General features: G+C 36.6%; 1 protein-coding gene across 8 annotated transcripts in view; it reads left to right on the forward strand.

Moving 5' to 3' along the window:
* The window catches only part of MIOS (meiosis regulator for oocyte development), a 37,147-nt gene that overhangs the window by 10,943 nt on the left and 4,826 nt on the right, over positions 1–21,378 (forward strand). For 7 of the 8 annotated variants that reach the window (XM_061413529.1, XM_061413531.1, XM_061413534.1 and 4 more), the window contains exons 5-10: positions 4,380–4,634; positions 6,767–6,936; positions 9,332–9,397; positions 11,173–11,331; positions 15,887–16,039; positions 17,447–17,651. In XM_061413529.1, coding sequence (XP_061269513.1) covers positions 4,380–4,634; positions 6,767–6,936; positions 9,332–9,397; positions 11,173–11,331; positions 15,887–16,039; positions 17,447–17,651 — 1,008 coding nt within the window. Of the gene's footprint in view, positions 1–4,379; positions 4,635–6,766; positions 6,937–9,331; positions 9,398–11,172; positions 11,332–15,886; positions 16,040–17,446; positions 17,652–18,707; positions 19,772–21,378 lie in introns of those variants that run through there. The other variant, XM_061413535.1, reaches the window with a different exon arrangement.

The raw sequence follows: 21,378 nt of genomic DNA on the forward strand, positions 1-21,378 counted from the left end.
GCGGGAGAGGACGCAAAGAGAGAACGGAGGCAGTGGGGCAGCTCAGGCCTTGGGGGTTAGGGAAATTAACATCCCTGATAAAGGGATGATAAATTTTATATAAATATATTAATTATTTGTTATCATCCCTAACAAAGGGAACCCAAGAAAAGATTTTAGCAGTAACAAGATGAGATATGTGTTTTAGAGCTGTCAGTCTGTGTGTGGAATGGATTGGAGAGGATTAAGATAGCAGGGACCTCAGAAGCCATAATAATCAGGCAAGATATGATGGAATTCTTACCGAAGTTAGTGGCAGAAGAGCTAGAGAAACGTGGGTAGATGAGAGAGGGGGACAAATTTAATTGATTGGATGAAGAAGATGGAGAGGAAGGAAAAATGAAAGCATGCTAAGGCAACTGGGATAATACTAATAGCAGTTAATTAGATAGGAATAGCACAGGAAGAATGTGTTTGAGAGCAAGAAAAGAGTTTATTGGGGGATAAATTTGAGATAGCTAGATAGTGATGTCCAACAGATAAATGTAGGTTGAAAAAAGGAGGTCATCCATTTTAATTAATTCTTCAAAGAAATTTGATTATATGAAGGAGGATAAGAAGATATACAGTGATAGCAGCAGGCGAATTTGGGATCATGGGGAGCTTTTGTGTTTTGTTTTTAGCATGGAATTGATTTAGGCATGTTCAAATGCTGATGAGAAGAAACTCATACAAAGCAATTGGAAGATGCAGAATAAAGAGCATGAAGAGCAAAATTCCTAGGAACGGGAACCAATGCATAGGTCAAAGATTGGCTTTAGACAGGAGAGTGCACACCTACTCCATAGCAGGCAGAGGGAAAGGTATGTACGTGCTCAGGTGCATCCTATTCTTTGTGACCCCTTGGCCTGTAACTCACCAGTCCTTTGCCCATGGAATTCTCCATGCCACAATAACGAAGTGGGTTGCCATTTCCTACTCCAGGGGGTCTCCCCAGCCCAAGGATGAAGCCCACGTCTCTTTCGTCTCCTGCATTGGCAGACGGGTTCTTTACCACTGTGCTACCTCGGGAGCCCAGGTGTTTATGCAGGGTGTTTAATGTTCAGTGATCAGAAGCTGATGTGTTTTCCACCCGATGGCTCCTATTTTCTCAACATAGTAGGCTTGCTTGTTGAGAAGAGCAGGGAGGTTGTGGAAATAGAGGAGAGGAGAGAATTGTCTTGAGAAATGGGAAGACTGTGGGGCATTGTTGTTTTTCCAGAAGAAAGAATAAAGGACGGTGGAGCGAGGGAATTAAGGGTCCTGGCAAGAGGTTGATCCGTTGTTGGTCCTTGGGGTCTAAGCTGGAGAGGGAGGAAGATGACAGAGCACTGACAAGGAAATACGAGTGGTCCAAGGATGATTGTGAGGTTGGGATTGTGAGCTGGGAGGCTGGAGAGGGGGGGAGATGACAGAGCACTGACAAGTAAATACGAGTGGTCCAAGGATGATTGTGAGGTTGGGGTTGTGAGCTGGGAGGCTGGAGAGGGAGGAAGATGACAGAACACTGACAAGGAAATACGAGTGGTCAAGGGTGATTGTGAGGTTGGAGTTGTGAGCTGGGAGGCTGGAGAGGGGGGGAGATGACAGAACACTGACAAGGAAATACGAGTGGTCAAAGGATGATTGTGAGGTTGGGGTTGTGAGCTGGGAGGCTGTGAGGTTGTGGGTAGAGAGTGGCTCTTTTGGAGAAGGAATTGTGTGGAGTATGTCCATGATGAGAGTGGGTAAAATCTTGGAGGTGTGGACCACTGGAGATAAGGAAGCCAAGAAACAGAGGCGAGTTTACAGGATGGATCACGTGTAGAATTCAGTCAGGAGGAGAACGCGTGCTCTGAGGGAAGGCCTTGTACAACTTCTGGAGCAGGGTAATGGTGTTGTCAGTAGGTATAATTCCTTCCTTTTAAGATGGCAGAAAATTACATAATGTTGGTCAGCTTTCCATCCAACATGATGAAAATATTTTTCATACTTGAAAGGCAAACTGATCTAGAAAGCATACCTATTAAGAGGAATTCCTTGAAGGGGCAGAATATCTGGGATTTAGATTTTTGAGAACAAAATGCTCTTATAAACATTGGATTATTTTATTGCTCTTTTATTATATAAATGTAAAAATGCAAAATTTTATATCTACAAATAGTATTTGATTGCCTGATGTAGTATTTAAGACAAAAATTTTAACATTTTTAATGTTTAAGTGAACCTGGTTCACTTATTTCCCTCACAGCCATCATAAAATGATGATTTTATTATTTATATATGTTATGCTATGCTAAGTCACTTCAGTCGTGTCCGACTCTCCGCGACCCCATAGACGGCAGCCCACCAGGCTCCCCCATCCCTGGGATTCTCCAGGCAAAAACACTGGAATAGGTTGCCATTTCCTTCTCCAATGCATGAAAGTGAAAAGTGAGTGAAGTCGCTCAGTCGTGCCTGACTCTTAGCGACCCCGTGGACTGCAGCCTACCAGGCTCCTCCGTCCATGGGATTTTCCAGGCAAGAGTACTGGAGTGGGGTGCCTTATATACGGGCAATCTCAAATTTGGGGAATACAATCTTGTCACTTTACCAGGTGATGCTAGTGGTAAAGAACCCATCTGCCGGTACAGGAGACATAAGAGATGCAGGTTCGATCCCTGGATTGGAAAGATCCCCTGGAGGGGAGGGCATGGCAGTCCTCTCCAGTATTCTTGCCTGGAGAATCCCCATGGACTAAGGAACCTGGCGGGCTACAGTCCATAGGGTAGCAAAGAGTCAGATACCACTGAAGCAACTTAATACACATGTGGTGTGTATAAATTGATTTTAATTAATCATAGATTTAAAAATTCATGCATATTAAAATCATGATATGACTATGTACTTAAAAGCCACAATATCACATTACTTACTTGATAACCTTAATTACTTATAGCATAGTTGTTAAGCAGTGGGAATGTCTCTCAGCAGCCAAAATAGTATGACAGAGTATCCATGCATTTACAGAATACTTTTCCACCTCCTAGCAGTGAATTCTTTGGATTCATACATGTTGGTCTCTATTCCATGACACTGTTTCTGGAAAATAAAAAACTCTTAAGAAGCGAGAGTATTATTAAACTGAGGGGAGTTGTCTGAAAAGTAAATTGGTTTTTGTTCACCTGTTTAAAGTTGTATTTTTTAATCAGTAGATGATATCATCAGCACTGAATCCAACACTTACACAGGAGATATGAAAGTAAATACCTTATAATACATCTGCAGCTTGTTTTACCTGAAATGCAGTGACTACATACTGTCCAAACAATTTAAATTTGTTGTTCTGAAAAAAGTCTTCTTTAATTTTTAACATGTTTTATTAACCTTATTGAATTATTCAGAGTTTTCTCAGAATTCTTAAAATTTCACTTCTGCAAACTATAAGAGACTTTGTCTTCACCAGCTTCCCTCGTGGTTGCAAGTAGAGCAGCACACTTCTTTCTGATGGACAGATATTCTCTTAAAACCTTTTCTCAGAAGTCTCTAACTCCTTGATCTGAATTGGCAAATTTCCAGTAGGAGAAGGCGATGGCACCCCACTCCAGTACTCTTGCCTGGAAAATCCCATGGACGGAGGAGCCTGGTGGGCTGCAGTCCGTGGGGTCGAAAAGAGTCGGACACGACTGAGCGACTTCACTTTCACTTTCCACTTTCATGCATTGGAGAAGGAAATGGCAACCCACTCCAGCGTTCTTGCCTGGAGAATCCCAGGGACGGGGAGGCTGGTGGGCTGCCGTCCATGGGGTCGCACAGAGTCGGACACGACTGAAGCGACTTAGCGTACTTTCAAAGTACTTTGATGTTTTTATCTCGCTTTTTCCTATGGATGTGTATATTCATGGAGCGACAGAAGGAGGGGGAGAGTCTGAGTGTTGGTTCTCGGTCACTGAGAATACCTTTCAAATAAAAGACAAGATGCCTGCCCTTTTGGAACTTAGGTTCTAGTAGGAGAAGTGCTAAGGCTGAAAAATAAATATGAGAGTGTATGTTAGTATAAAGGAAGTGGAGGGACCAGTGGTCAGTTAGATAATAACAAGTGGCACCCCGCTTTAGATGAGGTGACCAGGGAGGCTTCTCTGAAACAATGACTCAGCGTGGCCCTCAGAGCGTTGACTCTTACTCCTGTAGCTCTCTCTGGTAGCTCAGGAAGCTATTGTACTTAGCAACGTGTAAAGTATGTTTTGTTTGTGGCATGCTTTATCTTTATGCTGTCTGTCATAATATTGTGGCTGAGAAGTTGAATGTTTAAAATCTAATGTTGAAATACTTCTGTGTAAAACTGACTTCTTTGCCAAATATGTTTAAAAGATAAACATTATAAAGGTGTTTCTTTTTTTTAGGAATGGTGGAAAGCAGCAGACATAATTGGAGTGGGCTGGATAAGCAAAGTGATATTCAGAATTTAAATGAAGAGAGAATCCTAGCTTTACAGCTTTGTGGGTGGATAAAGAAAGGGACGGATGTGGATGTGGGCCCATTTTTGAACTCCCTTGTACAAGAAGGCGAATGGGAGAGAGCAGCTGCTGTGGCATTGTTCAACCTGGATATTCGGCGCGCCATCCAGATCCTGAATGAAGGAGCATCTTCAGGAAAAGGTATAGGGTTATATACTAAGATACATGCCATTCACTGAATCTGTGAAAGAAAAAATGCTGATGATTTTTAAAACTCTAATCAATATTTTTGGTAAATTTTTTTGAAAGAGAAATTAGCACAGAACTGTATCTATAAAAGTAAATGTTAGCCCATCACTTTGATTACAAAGAAAATGTCTTAATTGTCTTTGTAATATTACAAAGAATACACAAATGTTATTTCAGTGTTTTTTCTTTAAAGATAATAAGTTGGCCAGAAAGTTCATAGATAGAAACAGCATAACCATACAATGTTCACATATATTTTGACCAACCCAGTAGTTCACATACATTTAAAGATATTTTTTCTTTGAGACTAGAACTACTTTAGTTTGCAAGCATTTTTATGGCAAACATTTAAGTGCATTTTAGTTTATACTTTACTCTTTGTTATGGTTTTTGGTTGACTTTTAGGAAACTGAATGACACTTTTAGTTAGACTAATATAGATTCTTATAAAAATCATACTTTGATCTGCAAAAGTGTTTCTGCTTGGGTCTGCTTATTTGAACATCATAGCCATTTAATATATTTTTTTAAAAGAAGAAACAAAAGTAAGTGTGATAAAATTTTCACTCTGACATTTTCTGAGAGAAAAGTCAGAGAAATGAATCTTAATCCAAGAATTCAGTTGTCTTTCTTATTGGGACTATTTCATTTCAATACACCAATTTTTAATACACCTTGCCAAATTGTGTATGAGTATTCAGAATATTTGGTGGTCCATTTAAAAACTATTACAGTTCTGTTTTACCATAGGAAAAACACTTGAAATTAGCTATAATATGTTAATTTTGCATATAGTCTAAAAGTTGAAAAAGCTAATGTTTTGCCCAGATTGGCCTCTTTTCCTTCACTTTTACTCTGACATAAATCTGCCCTGTTGGAGAGTGCAGTAGAAGATATGTGGTAATGGAAGAAAGAATTGATATTTAAACCCATTTCTAATTATAATTTTACTATGACCTGAGAGCATGATAATTTTTGTCATCTGTACCTGGAAAATTTGGTGTTAAACACCTATCTTAACAGTAGAGGAAAAGTATCTTCAGTGATTTGAATAACCTTGTTGAGGACTGGAGAAAAAATTTCACTGAATCAAATAGTCCTTTCCATTTGGAGATGGATTGTTCTAACCAGAATTCAAAGAGGATACTCCTTTGTTGTGCTGATGGTAGTACAGGAAGCAGGCACAAGATAACTTGGGGAAAATGTTTCTAGAAATGAGGAGCAGGCTATTAAGAACAAACAGTGGAAAATGTTGTTTTATTTGGAAAAGAAGTAAATGATTAGAATTAAGAAACATAATAAAGTTGCTATAATAAACATAGAAAACGCTTAAGAGTAAAAGTTAATAGTGAATTTAATTTTCTCTTTTGAAGCTAAACTTATGTTAGATGGCTAGGCAGCCATAGGACTGACTGCCAGCCTAGCCGCTCATCAGCAGCCCATATGAACTACTGAGAACAATGTTTAAATTGGTAACAAATACTTTGTTGCGAGTATGTCTAAATACAATTCTGTGGTCATTCTGGTAGTTAATTTTGCCAGAGAAAAATTAAAAGTATAATACTATAATAAGAATGCTGAAATACTGACTTTTAGTACTTTGCTGATAAAACACACACATAAGCATGGGTATTATATATGCAGAAATAGGAAAACAAGATGATTTTGCAAATTGTAGTGCTGAGATACAATAATACCTACTGTCAACACTTTGAAACATCTCTACGTAAATAACCTTGTTGATGAAGTTGGCAGTGTGTTGCTACTTTTTTGCATTTAGGTCCTTAAGCAGTAACATGCTGTATAGGAATCTGCCTGGAATGAGAATTCAAGAATTAAAAGATACGCTTGTCCTGCCCAAGGTTTGCAATATGGGTAGAAATTTTATAATAGTGGAAGATTTTCCTTGTGATTCTTGCCAGATTAACGAGCATGTGTCAGAACCCTTATTCTTTCTAATGGGTTTATTTTCCCGAGGGCTAAAAGTCACCCTCTGATCTTTATTTGTTTTATGATTAAAGAACTCGAAGAAGGAACATTAAGCTTGTGATTACTTTGATCAGCTAGTTCTTTTTAATACACAGGTGATCTGAATCTTAATGTGGTAGCAATGGCTTTATCGGGTTATACGGATGAGAAGAACTCCCTTTGGAGGGAAATGTGCAGCACTTTACGATTACAGTTAAACAACCCATATCTGTGCATCATGTTTGCATTTCTGACAAGTGAAGCAGGATCTTACGACGGAGTATTGGTAAGCTAAGCTGATTTCTGTTTCGTGAGACTCTTCTTTTAAGATAGGAGTTTTTAATACAACTTTGTTAAAATTTGCAAATGTCACTTGCATAAAGTAACATTCTATTTTGATGCATTTATATTATTTAAAGCAAGGTATCTTAAAAATTTGGAGTTCGTTGATAGCAAACTGAACTTGATTTTTTTAGTGGTTTTAATAATAAAATTTAGAGACATAGAAGGATTAAGATTTTATACTTTAGCTGAGGAACTGAGCTCTGGCACTCTACAACTCCAGTTACATATATTTTATATTGAAATATAATCTTTTAAATGTGCATATACTGTTTTTTCTTTTTTTTTTCTTTTTTTAGTTAAGTGAATCAGTGCACAATCACTGATGATCAGGATGTCCAAGTATCTTGTCTGAGTGTTTGTCCTTTGCAGACATGCAGACGTGTTCCAGTTTGGAAGATAAATGATCACACTACTTATAGTGGACTATTTTATTTTTATTTTTTCACTATTTGGTCTTTTCACTGCTATTTTTTCTTTCCTCTCTCTCCTGCTTTAACCCTTATGACCACATCACTAAATAGGTGCTTTATCACAAAGTGGGAGAAGAAAGAAAGGAGTGAGTGGTGTTCATCAGTTTTATTATTGGGTTTTAAGCTTCACCTTGTCACCACAGCTTTATTGGCGTTTGTTGGGCTTCTTTCTAGCACTGAGAAGAGCTGCCAAATGTGAAACGTATTTCTATTTTTTTTTTTTTGCCATTGTAGCACTTTTAAAAATACACATTGATAATTGATTTAAATGTCAAGTCATAAGAATTTCTAAAAACATGTATTTTATTGAGATATCTTAATGAATATGTTAATAAATGTTGTTGGTGTTCCTTTCGACAATTATTTAGTTTATGTGTTTTGTTTACTTTTAGCAAATTACTATTGAACTTTTTTAACTACTTCATATTAATATCCAAGAGCACGTTGGGGTTTTTTTGCCTTGTTTTTACTATTTACTACTCTTTTTGTTAAATAGAAGACTTTAAACGTTGCATCTTGAGAAAATAAAATACTTTTAGGAAGTAGTAGAAGATAATGAAGACTAGAAAAAGAAGTGGATTGTTTAGAGTTTAAATTGATAGAGAAATATATTGTCTAATTATTAAACTTCTGTGTTTCCAATTAAGTGATTTATTAAAAATACCCTCTTTTCTTACACCTAAATAAGGGATATCATATCTTGAGTAGAAAGTTTATATTTCCAAACTGTGTCAAGAGTGTACCTAATTAAACTTTATATGTAAGTAATAATTATCATTGTTCTTTTTTAAAAAAATTATAAGTTACAGTAATCTCGTGAATGGTTTTGAATTGGGAAATCAGAAGATATAGGCCTGAGTCCTTGCTCTCAGTTACCTAAGCTAGTCAGTTAACTTTTCGAGGTTTTAGTTTTTTCATCTGTAAAATGGGACACATAATATTTATAACTCTCTCCAGATCAAAAATAGTAACACATGCAACATAGTTCAAGAGTTAAATCTAGTTTATACCAAATATTTGTCTGTCTAGTTTGTCTCCTCTTTAGGGCAGAACCATATTTTATAATTGAGAAAATACAACCAAGGTATCAACTGAAATGAACCTATGTTTAAAGGAGGAAAACCGTACTTCATGGACTGACTTCAATAGAAACAGGATCTTTTATCCACCCTTAAACTGTATTTTTACTTATCACAGAACTAATTGTACCTTCTACATTTATGGTAAACACTTTTCAAAATAGTATTTTACAATATTGATAAGTATACAAAAACTTAAGAATGTATTGTAACGCCTCTTATTTGGCTACAAGCCACCTACCTATATGACAGTATTTTACTATAGCCACAAAAGTGTGTCTGTTTACTTAGAGTATGTTTTAAAACTTTGAGTTGAGAAACATGTATTGATATTTCTAAATCCTGTGTTAGTATATTTACTGATAAGTCACAGATTTCCTAAACTTGGTGATTAACTTAGAAGCCAAGGAAAGGTTTCCTCAGTTTCTCCTGAATAAATTTCAATGATGAAAGGATTATTGGCATCTTAAATTTGATAAACTGTACACCATTGTTTTTGTTTTATGTTAAAGTTATATAAGACTGAACTAGTTTCAGTTTTTTTTAAGTAAATTGGTCAGTTTAGGAGGTACATCTTTACTTTGTATGAATAACCTTAGCACTGAGTTTTCTGAGCATTACATTAAGAAAGGCATCTTAGGCAGTTCATGGCTCTGCCAGTATACACACAGTAACTTATTAATACATTTGAAAATCAAGTAGTATATTAGGTACAAAATATCTAGTCTGCAAAAATTTAAAACTCACAACACCTGAAAGTAACTCCTTGCTTCTTCTCTTTTTTCAGTATGAAAACAAGGTTGCTGTACGTGACAGAGTGGCATTTGCTTGTAAATTCCTTAGTGATAGTCAGGTAACAACTAATTTAATTTGATATTTAAATTGATTACCACTTACTGTCAGTGGATTAAAAACTAATCTTTATGTGTAAATATGTGTCTATGAGGTTTATATAAAAATTCTTCTAAAAAGTGAGGTAATTTCTTTTAGATTGAGACATAAACATGTATCATATCTAAATGTATTTATTTAAGAATGCTTACTTAATAAGAATCTACTGTTTAGCACAGGAAACTATACTTAATGTCTTGTAATATCTGTAAGGGAAAATAATCTGAAAAAGAATGTTGTCTATATGTATATATATTTTATGTACAGCAAAGTGATTCATATATGTAGATATACAACAGCAAAGTGATTCATGACTGAAACTAAAACCAGTATAAACCAACTATACTTCAATTAAAAAAAAGGAGTCTGAGTTAATAGTTTGTTTCTGCCGTGATGAGTCAAAGTAGTCAGTAGGTAAAGCTGTTAAACTTTTTAGTTTAACATCTCTTAGTAATGCTACATTAAAGAATTTCTTCATTTCTAATACAATAAACAGTAGTATGTGAGGGTTTGGCAACCCACTCCAGTATTCTTGCCTGAAAAACCCGTGGACAGAGCAGCCTGGTGGGCCAAAGTCCATGTGGTTGCAGAGTCAGACAGGACTTAGCAGCTAATACTTTCACATGAATATACTATGTAGATAGTGAGAGAGAAATGTACATAACTAGCTAGTAATACAGTGTGCTAAGTACAATAGTGAGACAGTGCTAGGGGAACATAAAGCAGTCTTGGCTAGAGTTTGGGGTAGGGTGAAGTCATGGGATTGCAAAGAGTTCGACACAAGTAAGAGACTGAGCATGCATGCAGCACAAAGTCAGGGAAGACCTTATAAGAACTGTTTTTTTTTTGTTTGTTTGTTTAGGATAAGATAAAGGACTCATGAGCTTTATTGGATCAGAATCCCAAAAGAGATTTTCAAGGTTTTTTTTTTTGCTTTAATTTTATTGCAGTACAGTTGTTTTACAGTGTTGTGTTAACTTCTGCTGTGCAGCAAGGTGACTCAGTTATGCTTATATACATTCTTTTTCATATTCTTTCCCATTATAGTTTATCACAGGATATTGAATATAGTTTTCTGCAGTATACAATAGGACCTTCTTGTTTATCCATCCTACATATAAGAAATGTTTGTTGTTGATAATCTTGAAGTTCTCTTCCAGTTCAGATTCCATGACTGTTACATCCTTATAGCCATCAAGAATTTTGCATAATAATGACTATTGTTGCTCAGATGCTCAGTCATTTCCAACGCTTAGCAACCCCATGGACTGCAGCCCGCCAGGCTCCTCTGTCCATGGGGTTCTTCTGGCAAGAGTACTGGAGTGAGGTGCCATTTCCTCCTCCAGGGGATCTTCTTGACCCAGTGATCCAACCCGAGTCTTCTTTCTGTATTGGCAGGCAGATTCTTTACCACTAGTGTCACTGGGGAAGCTCAATAATAAGGACAGTTTTCTTTAAATTTAAAACAGTAAATTGTCTGTGGATCTTTTATAGAACAATTAACAGAACATAGTAAATACCTTTCCTTTTTAAAAAAATATTTTAAATGATCATGGATGCTGTATTGTAATTATAATAGATGCACACTTAGAGATCACATATCTAGGTTTTTACAAGGGCTTTTGTTTTAAAATGTTTTCCATTAAGAGTAAAATTGTTCCAAATGTAGAATTTATGAAGCAGAAAATACCAATAGTGAAGTGGATTGCTTTAGAAAAATCACTTTGAATTTTCCAGTTAAATAGGTACATCGAAAAGTTGACCAATGAAATGAAAGAGGCTGGAAATTTGGAGGGAATACTGCTTACAGGCCTCACTAAAGATGGAGTGGACTTAATGGAGAGTTATGTCGACAGAACTGGAGACGTCCAAACAGCAAGTTACTGCATGCTACAGGTTAGTGCGGTGTGGCGGCGGCAGTTTATTAAGGAGGAAAAAATGGCTTAGCTTTCTCTTTCCTTCCCTTACGGAGCGGATATGCTCGTTTGTTTACTTAGGATCTTTAGGAGACATTTAACTTTAATCACTTGATCTACAAAAGACTTCTGCCTTATTTTATTGTCCCTAAGCCCTGGCGTGCTGCAATTCATGGGGTCGCAGAGAGTCAGACACTGAGCGACTGAGCTGAACTGAACTGAACTGAAGCCTCCTGCATTGGGTTAGCCAGTTTTCCTTACCCTTTGGGAAGTGTCGGTCTTAAGTTTATGCAGAGTTCAAATGAAGCAGAAAAACCTCTCTGATTTTTCTGATTGTTGACAGAACAACACTGTCTACAAAGAGATTGCCTTTCCCTGATCTGAATTGCAGTACCTCTTTCTTGAAGTACAGAAGGCAACTTACACTCAGCTCTCAGTTCTCATTATTCCCTTTTATTCTCTCATTTCCTCATTTACTAAATGAGCATGACTCGGAGTAACCATTCATCTGTTTTTCTCTCAGTTTTTACTGCCCACTGATTAAAAATGGATTCCTGGCGAAGATTCCCTATAACTTTGCTTTTGTTGGAAAACTGGTGACATTTTAGAGCATTTTCCTGAGATTTCCTTAGCTCTCCAGCAGATCTTACCCTTTCCTGGTGTTCTCTTTCCTGTTCTTATCCTTTTATGCAGTATAGTAGCATGCTGCATACTGAGTAAACAAAGTAAAATGCCTCCTCCCCCGACCCTCCCTTCTTAGGAACAAATGTAAATACTGGCCCACAAACCACAAAGTAAACTTACCATAAGGTGTCAGGCTACTGTCCTTCTATAGCATAAGGTGTCGTTGTTTTGTTACCAGAATGAGTTTACATCTATTAAATCATGGTATAGATATATGGCTATGAAATACAAATGGTTGGTAATCTCTTAACAAGGTTTATAAAATATATTTAAAATGCAGTGTATAATTGGATATTGCTTTTAAAAAATCTAGTCTGATAATCAGCTGCCTTTTAATTGAGACGTTTCCTCCATTTATATTTATATGGTCAAGATTTAGTACCATCTTGCTGTTTGTTTTCTGTTTTGTTTTCGTGTTCCTTTCCTGCCTTCTTTTGGGCTACTTGAGTATTTTAGTATTTTACTTTATTTCATATGTTGACTTTTTAGTTATATTCCTTTTCATTTTCTTCTTCTTTTAAGTAGTTGCTCCAGGTCTAACAATATGCATCCTTAACTCATCAGTCAACAATTTACTCCTCATAGTTTACATTTTGGAGGCAATGGCGCCCCACTCCAGTACTCTTGCCTGGAAAATCCCATGGATAGAGGAGCCTGGTAGGCTGCAGTCCGTGGGGTCGCTAAGAGTCGGGTCACTAAGAGTCGGACACGACTGAGTGACTTCACTTTCACTTTTCACTTTCATGCATTGGAGAAGGAAATGGCAACCCACTCCAGTGTTCTTGCCTGGAGAATCCCAGGGACGGGGGGGCCTGGTGGGCTGCCATCTATGGGGTCACACAGAGTCGGACACGACTGAAGCGACGCAGCACCAGCAGTTTACATTTCACACGTGGTACATCATGCTTCCTACTTCACCCTTTCTCCTCACACCTGACATTTTCTGCTTTTTGCTTCGTATTTCATGTTTCAAAAATGTTATCACAGTGTAATTCCATTTACAAATCTCCCTCCTTTTTCCTATTGTCGTATATTTTGTTTCTACATACATTATAAACTCCAACTTATAGTTTAGTATTTTTGCTCTTAATAGTTGGTTGTCTTTTATGTAAATTATATGAAGAATGAAAATACGGGCTTTTATATTTGTTTATTGGCCATGTTTTTTTTTGCTGTCCTTACATTAGACTCAGATTTCATCTCTTGTCATTTCCCTTTAGCCTTTTTCTTTAGCATTTCTTATAGTTCAGAGTTGCTGGTGACAGATTCTCATAGCTTAATTTTAATTGAAAATATCTGTTTTATTCATTTTCTTTCAACACTTTAAAGATGTGGTTTCACAGTCTTCTGGCCTCCATTTTTTCTGATGAGAAATCAGGTATTATTGTCTTTGTTTCTCCTGGGCTGCTTTCAGGATTTTCTTTTTGATTCTTAGCAGTTTAAACCTTGAGCCTAGTTGTGGTTCTCTCATCCTGCCTGTGATTCACTCAGGCGTTTGGATCTGCAAGTCAATGTTTTTCATCAGAGTTAGGAAGTTTTCAGGCATTATTTCTTTTAAGTATTTCTTTTTTTACCTCAGTCTTATTCTCTCCCCTTTCTTGGACTATTACTGCACATGTATTAAACCTTTTTTGATTTTGTCCAGTGGGCATCTGAAGCTGTGTTCATTTTCCTTTCATTTGTCCCGCTTCATCAAACTGGATAAATTCTATTGATGTGTTAATCAGCTATTCTTTCACCTTCTATCTGATGTTAGTTTTTCCAGGGAATACTTAATTTCAGTTATTGTACTTTTTAGTTCTAGAGTCTCAATTTTTTTTTTTTGTTTACATTTTTCAGCTCAGTTCCCTGTCCGTTTATAATTAAAACCCTATTTCTTCTAAGTCTGAATACATGTCTAATAGTTGCATTGAGGTCTTTGTTTACTCTAACATAAGGGCTGTTTAAGGTTTAGTTCTATTAACTTTCTTTTTCCTTTACTTTGAACCATGATTTACCTGTTTCTAATATGGCTAGTGTTTTTTTATTGTTCAGTACTGGACATTGCTTGCAGTCCATTATAGAAATCTGGTTTCTTTCCTGCTGAAGTACATTGGTTAATGCTTTTGGAAGTTTGGTTACTTAGTGATCACTTTGGTCTTAAATTTTACTACTGTGGGAAGCCCATAATATTTCCCAAGTCCTTCTGATTTGATCAGACCTAACCTCTGAACTGTTTTCTCTGCACACATTTTCAGAATTTGATTTTAACTTTTATTGAAATGGTTCTAGAGAAGACTTACTAAATATGAATTGACCAGATTCTTTCTTAGTTTATCCTTAGTCCCACAGAAGGGAAGAGTGGGATAGGAAAATTTCTGATTTTTCTGTGAGTCTTCTTTTTAAATCAGGGATTTAGTTCTGGTTGCTGCTGCTAAGTCGCTTCAGTCGTGTCTGACTCTGTGAGACCCCATATAATGGCAGCCCACCAGGCTCCCCCGTCCCTGGGATTCTCCAGGCAAGAATACTGGAGTGGCTTGCCATTTCCTTCTCCAATGCATGAAAGTGAAAAGTCAAAGTGAAGTTGCTCACTCATGTCCGACTCTCAGCAACCTCATGGACTGCAGCCCACCAGGCTCCTCCGACCATGGGATTTTCCAGGCAAGAGTACTGGAGTGGGGTGCCATTGCCTTCTCTGTTAGTTCTGGCTGGTTGGTCATAATTAGGAGTACAGTAGATGTTTACTTTTTTAAAAAGTGAAATTGTCAGCTATTAGTTTTTCATGTGTTCTTTTAGCTAAATTTAACTCTGGTAATTGAAATTAATACTTAATTACTAGGTGAGAGATGTGCTTCTTCTGTCTTGATGAGTTGTCTAAAGGTAGATTGTCTTTATTAGCTGTTACAGGTTTCTTTTTTCCATAAGATGAATGCGAACTGCTCTCTGACATTTCATTTTCTCTGTGGCCCCAAAACTGGAAAATCTTGGCTTCAGATTAATGCCCATTGGATCATTGAGGATAGAGGCTTTTTCTGCTTTGTTCATGTGAAGATAAGGATGGTATCCTGAACAGAGCTAAAAGCAATATATGAAAACTCAAAGCAAGCGTAGGTGAAATGTGGAATGTCACAGCTGCCAGAGAAAATACAGCTTTCAGAAAAGTCTGGCAGGAAATTGAAGTTGTTAATGAGAAGGAATCTAAAGTAAATTTAAGGGAAAGAAAGTATTCCTTTTCACCATGGCTTAGGGGTCAAAGAACTAAGCATTTTTTGTTCAGTTTTGGGTTCTTTCTTGCCCTTTTTTTTTTTTTTTTTTTTTACTTTTAAGGAAATAAATACATGTTTTAGTTGAAGGCCAGGCAGAGAATAAGCAGTTTTAATTTTCAGATAGATAGGTATACTAAAATGGCATCTGAATTCACAGTGCAGTGCTAGATTGGAAGCACCAAGCTCAGTTATTTTAAATGTGATTGAGCAGTTTTGGTGTGTATTTGGAATGAGTAAATATATTTTGTCAACCTAGAAGTTTTAATTGTTGGGAGAAAAAAATATTTGCATCATTTTTTGACTTTACTGCATTCAACCAGGGAGGTGAATTGATTGCTCTTAGGTCTTTAAACTTAAGTAAGAGAGAATTACACTTCCCTGGCCAGGCATAATAGTACACAGTGCATATGTATGTCATTGGTAGAAGCCAGTTTAAATTAATGGAGCTTCCATCAACTGTTTTATCTGTATCCTCATTAGGAGCCGGCTTTTGGCAAAAAGGTGGCCTGTTTCTTCGCTTGTGACTCACACTCACATGTTGCCTAGAATCTTCAGGCTTAGCCAGGAAAATTTTAAAAACTGAAATAATTCATGTTTTCTTTTTAGGGTTCTCCTTTAGATGTTCTTAAAGATGAAAGAGTTCAGTACTGGATTGAGAATTATAGAAATTTGTTAGATGCCTGGAGGTTTTGGCACAAACGAGCTGAATTTGATATTCACAGGAGTAAGTTGGATCCCAGTTCTAAGCCTTTAGCACAGGTAAGTGTACTGTTTTGGAGAGAGTCAAATTGTAACATGTACCTAATAGCCCAGCCAAAAAAAAGAAGTGTTTACAGCATGTTATATAGGGTAAATTGAGGATTCAATTTAATAAATTGCTATTAATAAACTCGTTCTTTGCTCATGTTGACTTCCCACTGATGTCTTAGACTATACTTTGTCTTTAGTTTTCGTGTTTTTTTGGTCCTACACTTTCTCACAGTCCTCTCAGTGTCTTGCACTTTAATCTAACACAGAACAAACCACAGCAGACCTAGAGGATCTTAGGCAAACCTAACTCAGTCCTAAGAGTGTCTGAGTGAGGCTTTCTAGTCTATTCCAAGACCTTTCAAATTTTAACTACTGTATGTTCTTACACTTTGCACTTGGGTATTGTGGTTTTCTGCACTATTATATGTAATAAGGCAGGATTTGTTTAATGGTACATACATACATATCTATATGTCTAATTACACATAGAAATTTATTTTTTCAAGCAGTAGTTTAAAAAACATGAAATAAGCACTATTTAAAATAAACAAGAATTTACTGTATAGCACACTGTCTTGTTATAACCTAAAAGACTCTTGAAAAGACTCTAAAACTGAATTAACTTTGCTGTGCACTTAAAATTATACAGTATTGTAGATCAACTGTACTTTGACTTAAACAAAGCAGCATGAGATCAATTATTACATAAAGCACTTGACATGAGATCACTGTATCTGATTCCAAGCATTAAATCTCATTAACAGTCAGGTATATCCTCGATGTGAGCACTGGATGGTGCTATTTTCCTGTTTTAGAAAATTGACAAATTTCTGTTTGTATTAAAACAACCTGAATATTAGTAAAATAGTGTTACATGATATTTGTTACTACTCTGTATCATAAGTGTTTGAGAGTCTAGGAGTTTAATATAAAGGTAAAGTGAATAGTTTATATTGCTATTATTTCTAAGTTTTAGCTATTTACTGTTATAGGCTCCCTAACTCCTTTTTATCTTAGGAAATGAGTATTTTCTTTACAAGAAAATTTTGTTTAGAATATTGTATCTTTGAAATTTGTATCAAAAGTCATATTAGGATATTTTGTAATGTCCCAGCGTGAACTCTTATTTAGTCTTTGTTATTCCTAAAATTTGGAATCTAATGCTTTTGAGTTTTTCTGTACCTATCAGTGATGTTAGGAAGAATATAACTAAACAAAGTAACAAGAAGAAGTATTCAAATAAAGTAACTGCTAAGTAGAAGTCTTAGAACTAACCAGCTTAACAGATAACTTACAGTATACAATACAATTTTGAAAATTATTGAAAAATACTTTGTTAGGATCAAACTTTAGTTATTTTAAATTTTATTCATGAAGTTTGCATTTTATTTATTTCTCCTTTCATTTGTTTTCTAGGTGTTTGTGAGTTGCAATTTTTGTGGAAAGTCTATCTCCTACAGCTGTTCCACTGTTCCCCATCAGGGCCGAGGTTTCAGTCAGTATGGTGTCAGTGGCTCACCAACGAAATCTAAAGTCACAAGTTGCCCTGGCTGTCGAAAACCCCTTCCTCGCTGTGCACTTTGCCTCATTAATATGGGAACACCTGTTTCTAGTTGTCCTGGTATGACATAATTCTATATAATAATTCAGTATACTTTTTTGAACTGAAATTGTTTCTACGTAATTGATTTAATAATGTTGTAAATAAAAGACATACCACCTTGGTTTTATATTATTTCTAAGAGCAAGCCACTTTGCTGGCTTGGCAGTTTTTGTGTTCTATAATTTATAAAATCTATACATTAAAAGTATAATCTCTATCCACAGTATCTCTAATCTTACATGCTTACCAGTTTAAAGTTTGTAAGAAGAGCTTAAATATTAAATAATCACATACTGTTTTCTTACCACTTTTTCTAAGACGAGCTCCCTCAGATTTTATGTTTAAAAGTCCTGTGGCCTCATCTAGTAACAGACATCTTGTGCACATCAAGAACTTTTGATCATCTCAGACCACTTTGACATTTTCTCTTACTTCATCTTCAAAATCTGCCTGTGAAAATATATAGGGAAAGTATTAACCTAGCGGTTAGAGTCCTGTCCTTCTAAGTTTTGGTGTTGTTTCTGCTATGTCTGTCAGCTGTCTTGTAAATATATGTACTTTTTTAATGGTTAAAAATATTAGAATTATTGTATACTGCTTAACGTAAACATATAGAGAAAATTTTTGAGAACAGTAGATATATAATCGAATATAAATCGAATATAAATATACCTAGTGGCTGGAGATATTTCAGCTATTTATATAAGTTGAAAATCATACTAAAGCAAAAATTTTAATTAGAAATACTTGAATATCTGGCATAATGGTAAATGAATAAGGAATGAAGAACTGCATCTGATACCAGAATGCCTGTTTTAGTTCTGGCTCTGTGATGTTTAGTCTGTGAGATTGAAAGTCACTTTGACCCACTTACATACGGAGTGTTGGACTGGGAGATCCTCCTAGTTGTGAAATTTTATAATTCTCTTCTGTAGCTTATTCTTCTAAGTAGACTGTTTTATTTGTTACCTTAACATCTGAAAGAGATTTGCTAGTATCATTAAGTTACTATTTTTCAAAATAGATCCTTTTTTTAAAACATGAATTTCTTTTATCTGTTTTACTTATTTTTAGCAGTGTTGCTGCTCATGGGCTTTCTCTGGATGCAGTAAGCAGGTTTTACTCCAGTTGCGGTGCCGGGCTTCTCACTGTGGTGAGAGCACAGGCCCCAGGACGTGCGGCTTAGCAGTTGTGGCGCACGGACTTAGTGGCCCTGTGGCACGTGGAATCTTAGCTCCTGGAGCCAGGGATTGAACTCATGTCCCTTGCGTTGGCAGGTCAATTCTTAACCACTGGGCCCCCTGCCCCCCCCCCTTTTTTTTTAACAAATGTAGTATGTAATGTTTTAAATGCACATTAGTCTTGACTTGTTTTAATCAAGGACTTTCACTTTTTACACTGCATGTTGATCAATTTTTTTATGGCCTTGAAAGAAAGCGTTAGTCCCTCAGTTGTGTTCAGCTCTTTATGATTGCATGGACTGTAGCCCACCAGGTTCCTCTGTCCATAGAATTCTCCAGGCAAGAGTACTGGAGTGAGCTGCCGTCCTTCTCCATCTTCCCGACCCAGGGATTGAACCCAAGTCTCTCCCATTACAGACCATTTCTTTACCATCTGAGCCACCAGGGAAGGCATTGCTACTAATAAATAGATAATAACAATTTGAAATAAAAATCTACTACAATGAAAGAACAAGGAAGCAAAATATGGTGTCTAGTAAGTTCTATGTGAACTTAAATACTTAGAAATAATTGAACTTAATATGTCTTTTGGACCGTAAGTCTCAGCAAACTGTACTGGCTAGAGTGCTATTGCTTTTTGCTAGATACTAGCTTTTCAGATTTTTCTATTTTTGAAATAGGTAAGAAAAGATAAAAACAGTTTTCTAGAATTTGAAGAAAATTAAACCATAAAGCATTTTAAGCTCCGTTATAGAGGCTATTGGAAAAGGCAATGGCACCCCACTCCAGTACTCTTGCCTGGAAAATCCCATGGACAGAGGAGCCTGGTGGGCTGCAGTCCATGGGGTCGCCAAGAGTCGGACACGACTGAGCGAATTCACTTTCACTTTTCACTTTCATGCATTGGAGAAGGAAATGGCAACCCACTCCAGTGTTCTTACCTAGAGAATCCCAGGGACGGGGAGCCTGGTGGGCTGCTGTCTATGGGGTCGCACAGTCGGACACAACTGAAGTGACTTAGCAGCAGCAGCAGCAGCATAGAGGCTATTAATTTAATGAAAATTCAACACCCAGGTTTATCAAGTCTTAAAACTTTCTCATATTTGCTTCAGTTTTTTTTTTAATTTGCTGTAGAAGTAATTTCTTTATATAAATTTGAATATTTGTTTAATGCACTAAGTTAAGGCTGATAGCTAGGATGACTCAAAGATCCTCGTGGAGCTTATGGTGTATAAATGTATAAATGAGCATGGATAGCTAACATAAAATAAATTATATGTTCTAGAAAATAAATACGAGTTCAGAATCTTTGGGGCTTCTCAGCTGGTGTCGGTGGTAAAGAATCCACCTGCCAGTGCAGGAGATGTAAGAGATGCAGATTCAAACCCTGAGTCAGAAAGATCCCCTGGGATAGGAAGTGGTAATCCACTCCAGTATTCTTGCCTGGAGAATTCCATGGACAGGAGGAACCTGGCAGGCTACAGTCCATGGGCTTGTAAAAAGCTGGACACGACTGAGCAACTGAGCATGCCTGTCCACAGGTCCTTTTATCTGTCATTCCCAAATCTCTGTAAGATTTGAAAAGCCAAAGTTTAGGTTTGTTTGGGTTTTTTTTTTTTTTTTGAATTTTCAGAATCTCATTTGGCAAAAGAAAAAAATCTGTTCAGAATTGACATGAGGTTATTAAAGTTTTTATTTCTCTTTGTGAACATTCGTATATTTCGTCGCAGAAATACTGATGTGTTTAATTACAGGATGCTGCCTCAGGGTTTTCTGGGGGGTGTAATTTAATATTTGCTCATTATTTTTCTAACATCCCTAAATATTTCAAATTCTGAAATACACTTGGCTCTCTAAGGTGAATAAGGGGTATTTTTTATGTTTTCTAAAGAAAATATTAGGAATTTTGAAAGAAGATAACATTGGTTCTATCTGAAAAACTCTCCCCCTCCCCCCCCCAAAAATAAAGATGCCATTTAAGCTAGTCCTCTAAAGTTTGATAGATTTAAATATGTGGAGATTTTGGAGAAGGCTGCCCAGGTTGTAGACAGAGTACAAAGTATGTACTGGAGTAAAGAGATTGGTAAAGATGGTAATTACCGCGAGTCTGTGGAGACCACTGAGTAGATGAGTGTGACAGGGTCTGGGAAACAGTGTAGGGAAGTCAGGGGAGCCTGGCTCTGATCTTTAAAGGCAGATTGGACTGAGTTAATTACGGAGAAGTAAGCGTTTTCTTAAGCAGAAGACTCTTGAATTCTGAAGTAAAATAGGACCTAATAGAAATCAAATACTGGCTCATGGCAGTGTAAAGATTCAGATGTCCACACCTCCTTGTAGCTCTGTCTGCAGTTAGAGATGGCATCCATCCATTATGCTTTGTGATGCAACTGCCCAGAGTTTCCATAAGTTTATTTAACTGAGGGTTGCAAAGTTTTACACGGAGTTGTGCTTTCAAAGTTGGACTTCTTTTGAAGTGTCTCATTGAATTTATAAGTATACATATTTAGTTATGCTTACAAATTATGAACTGATATTTAGCATTAAAAATTATAAACATTATCTAT

This window comes from Bos javanicus, chromosome 4 (genome assembly GCF_032452875.1).
Source record: "Bos javanicus breed banteng chromosome 4, ARS-OSU_banteng_1.0, whole genome shotgun sequence".
NCBI lineage: Eukaryota > Metazoa > Chordata > Mammalia > Artiodactyla > Bovidae > Bos > Bos javanicus.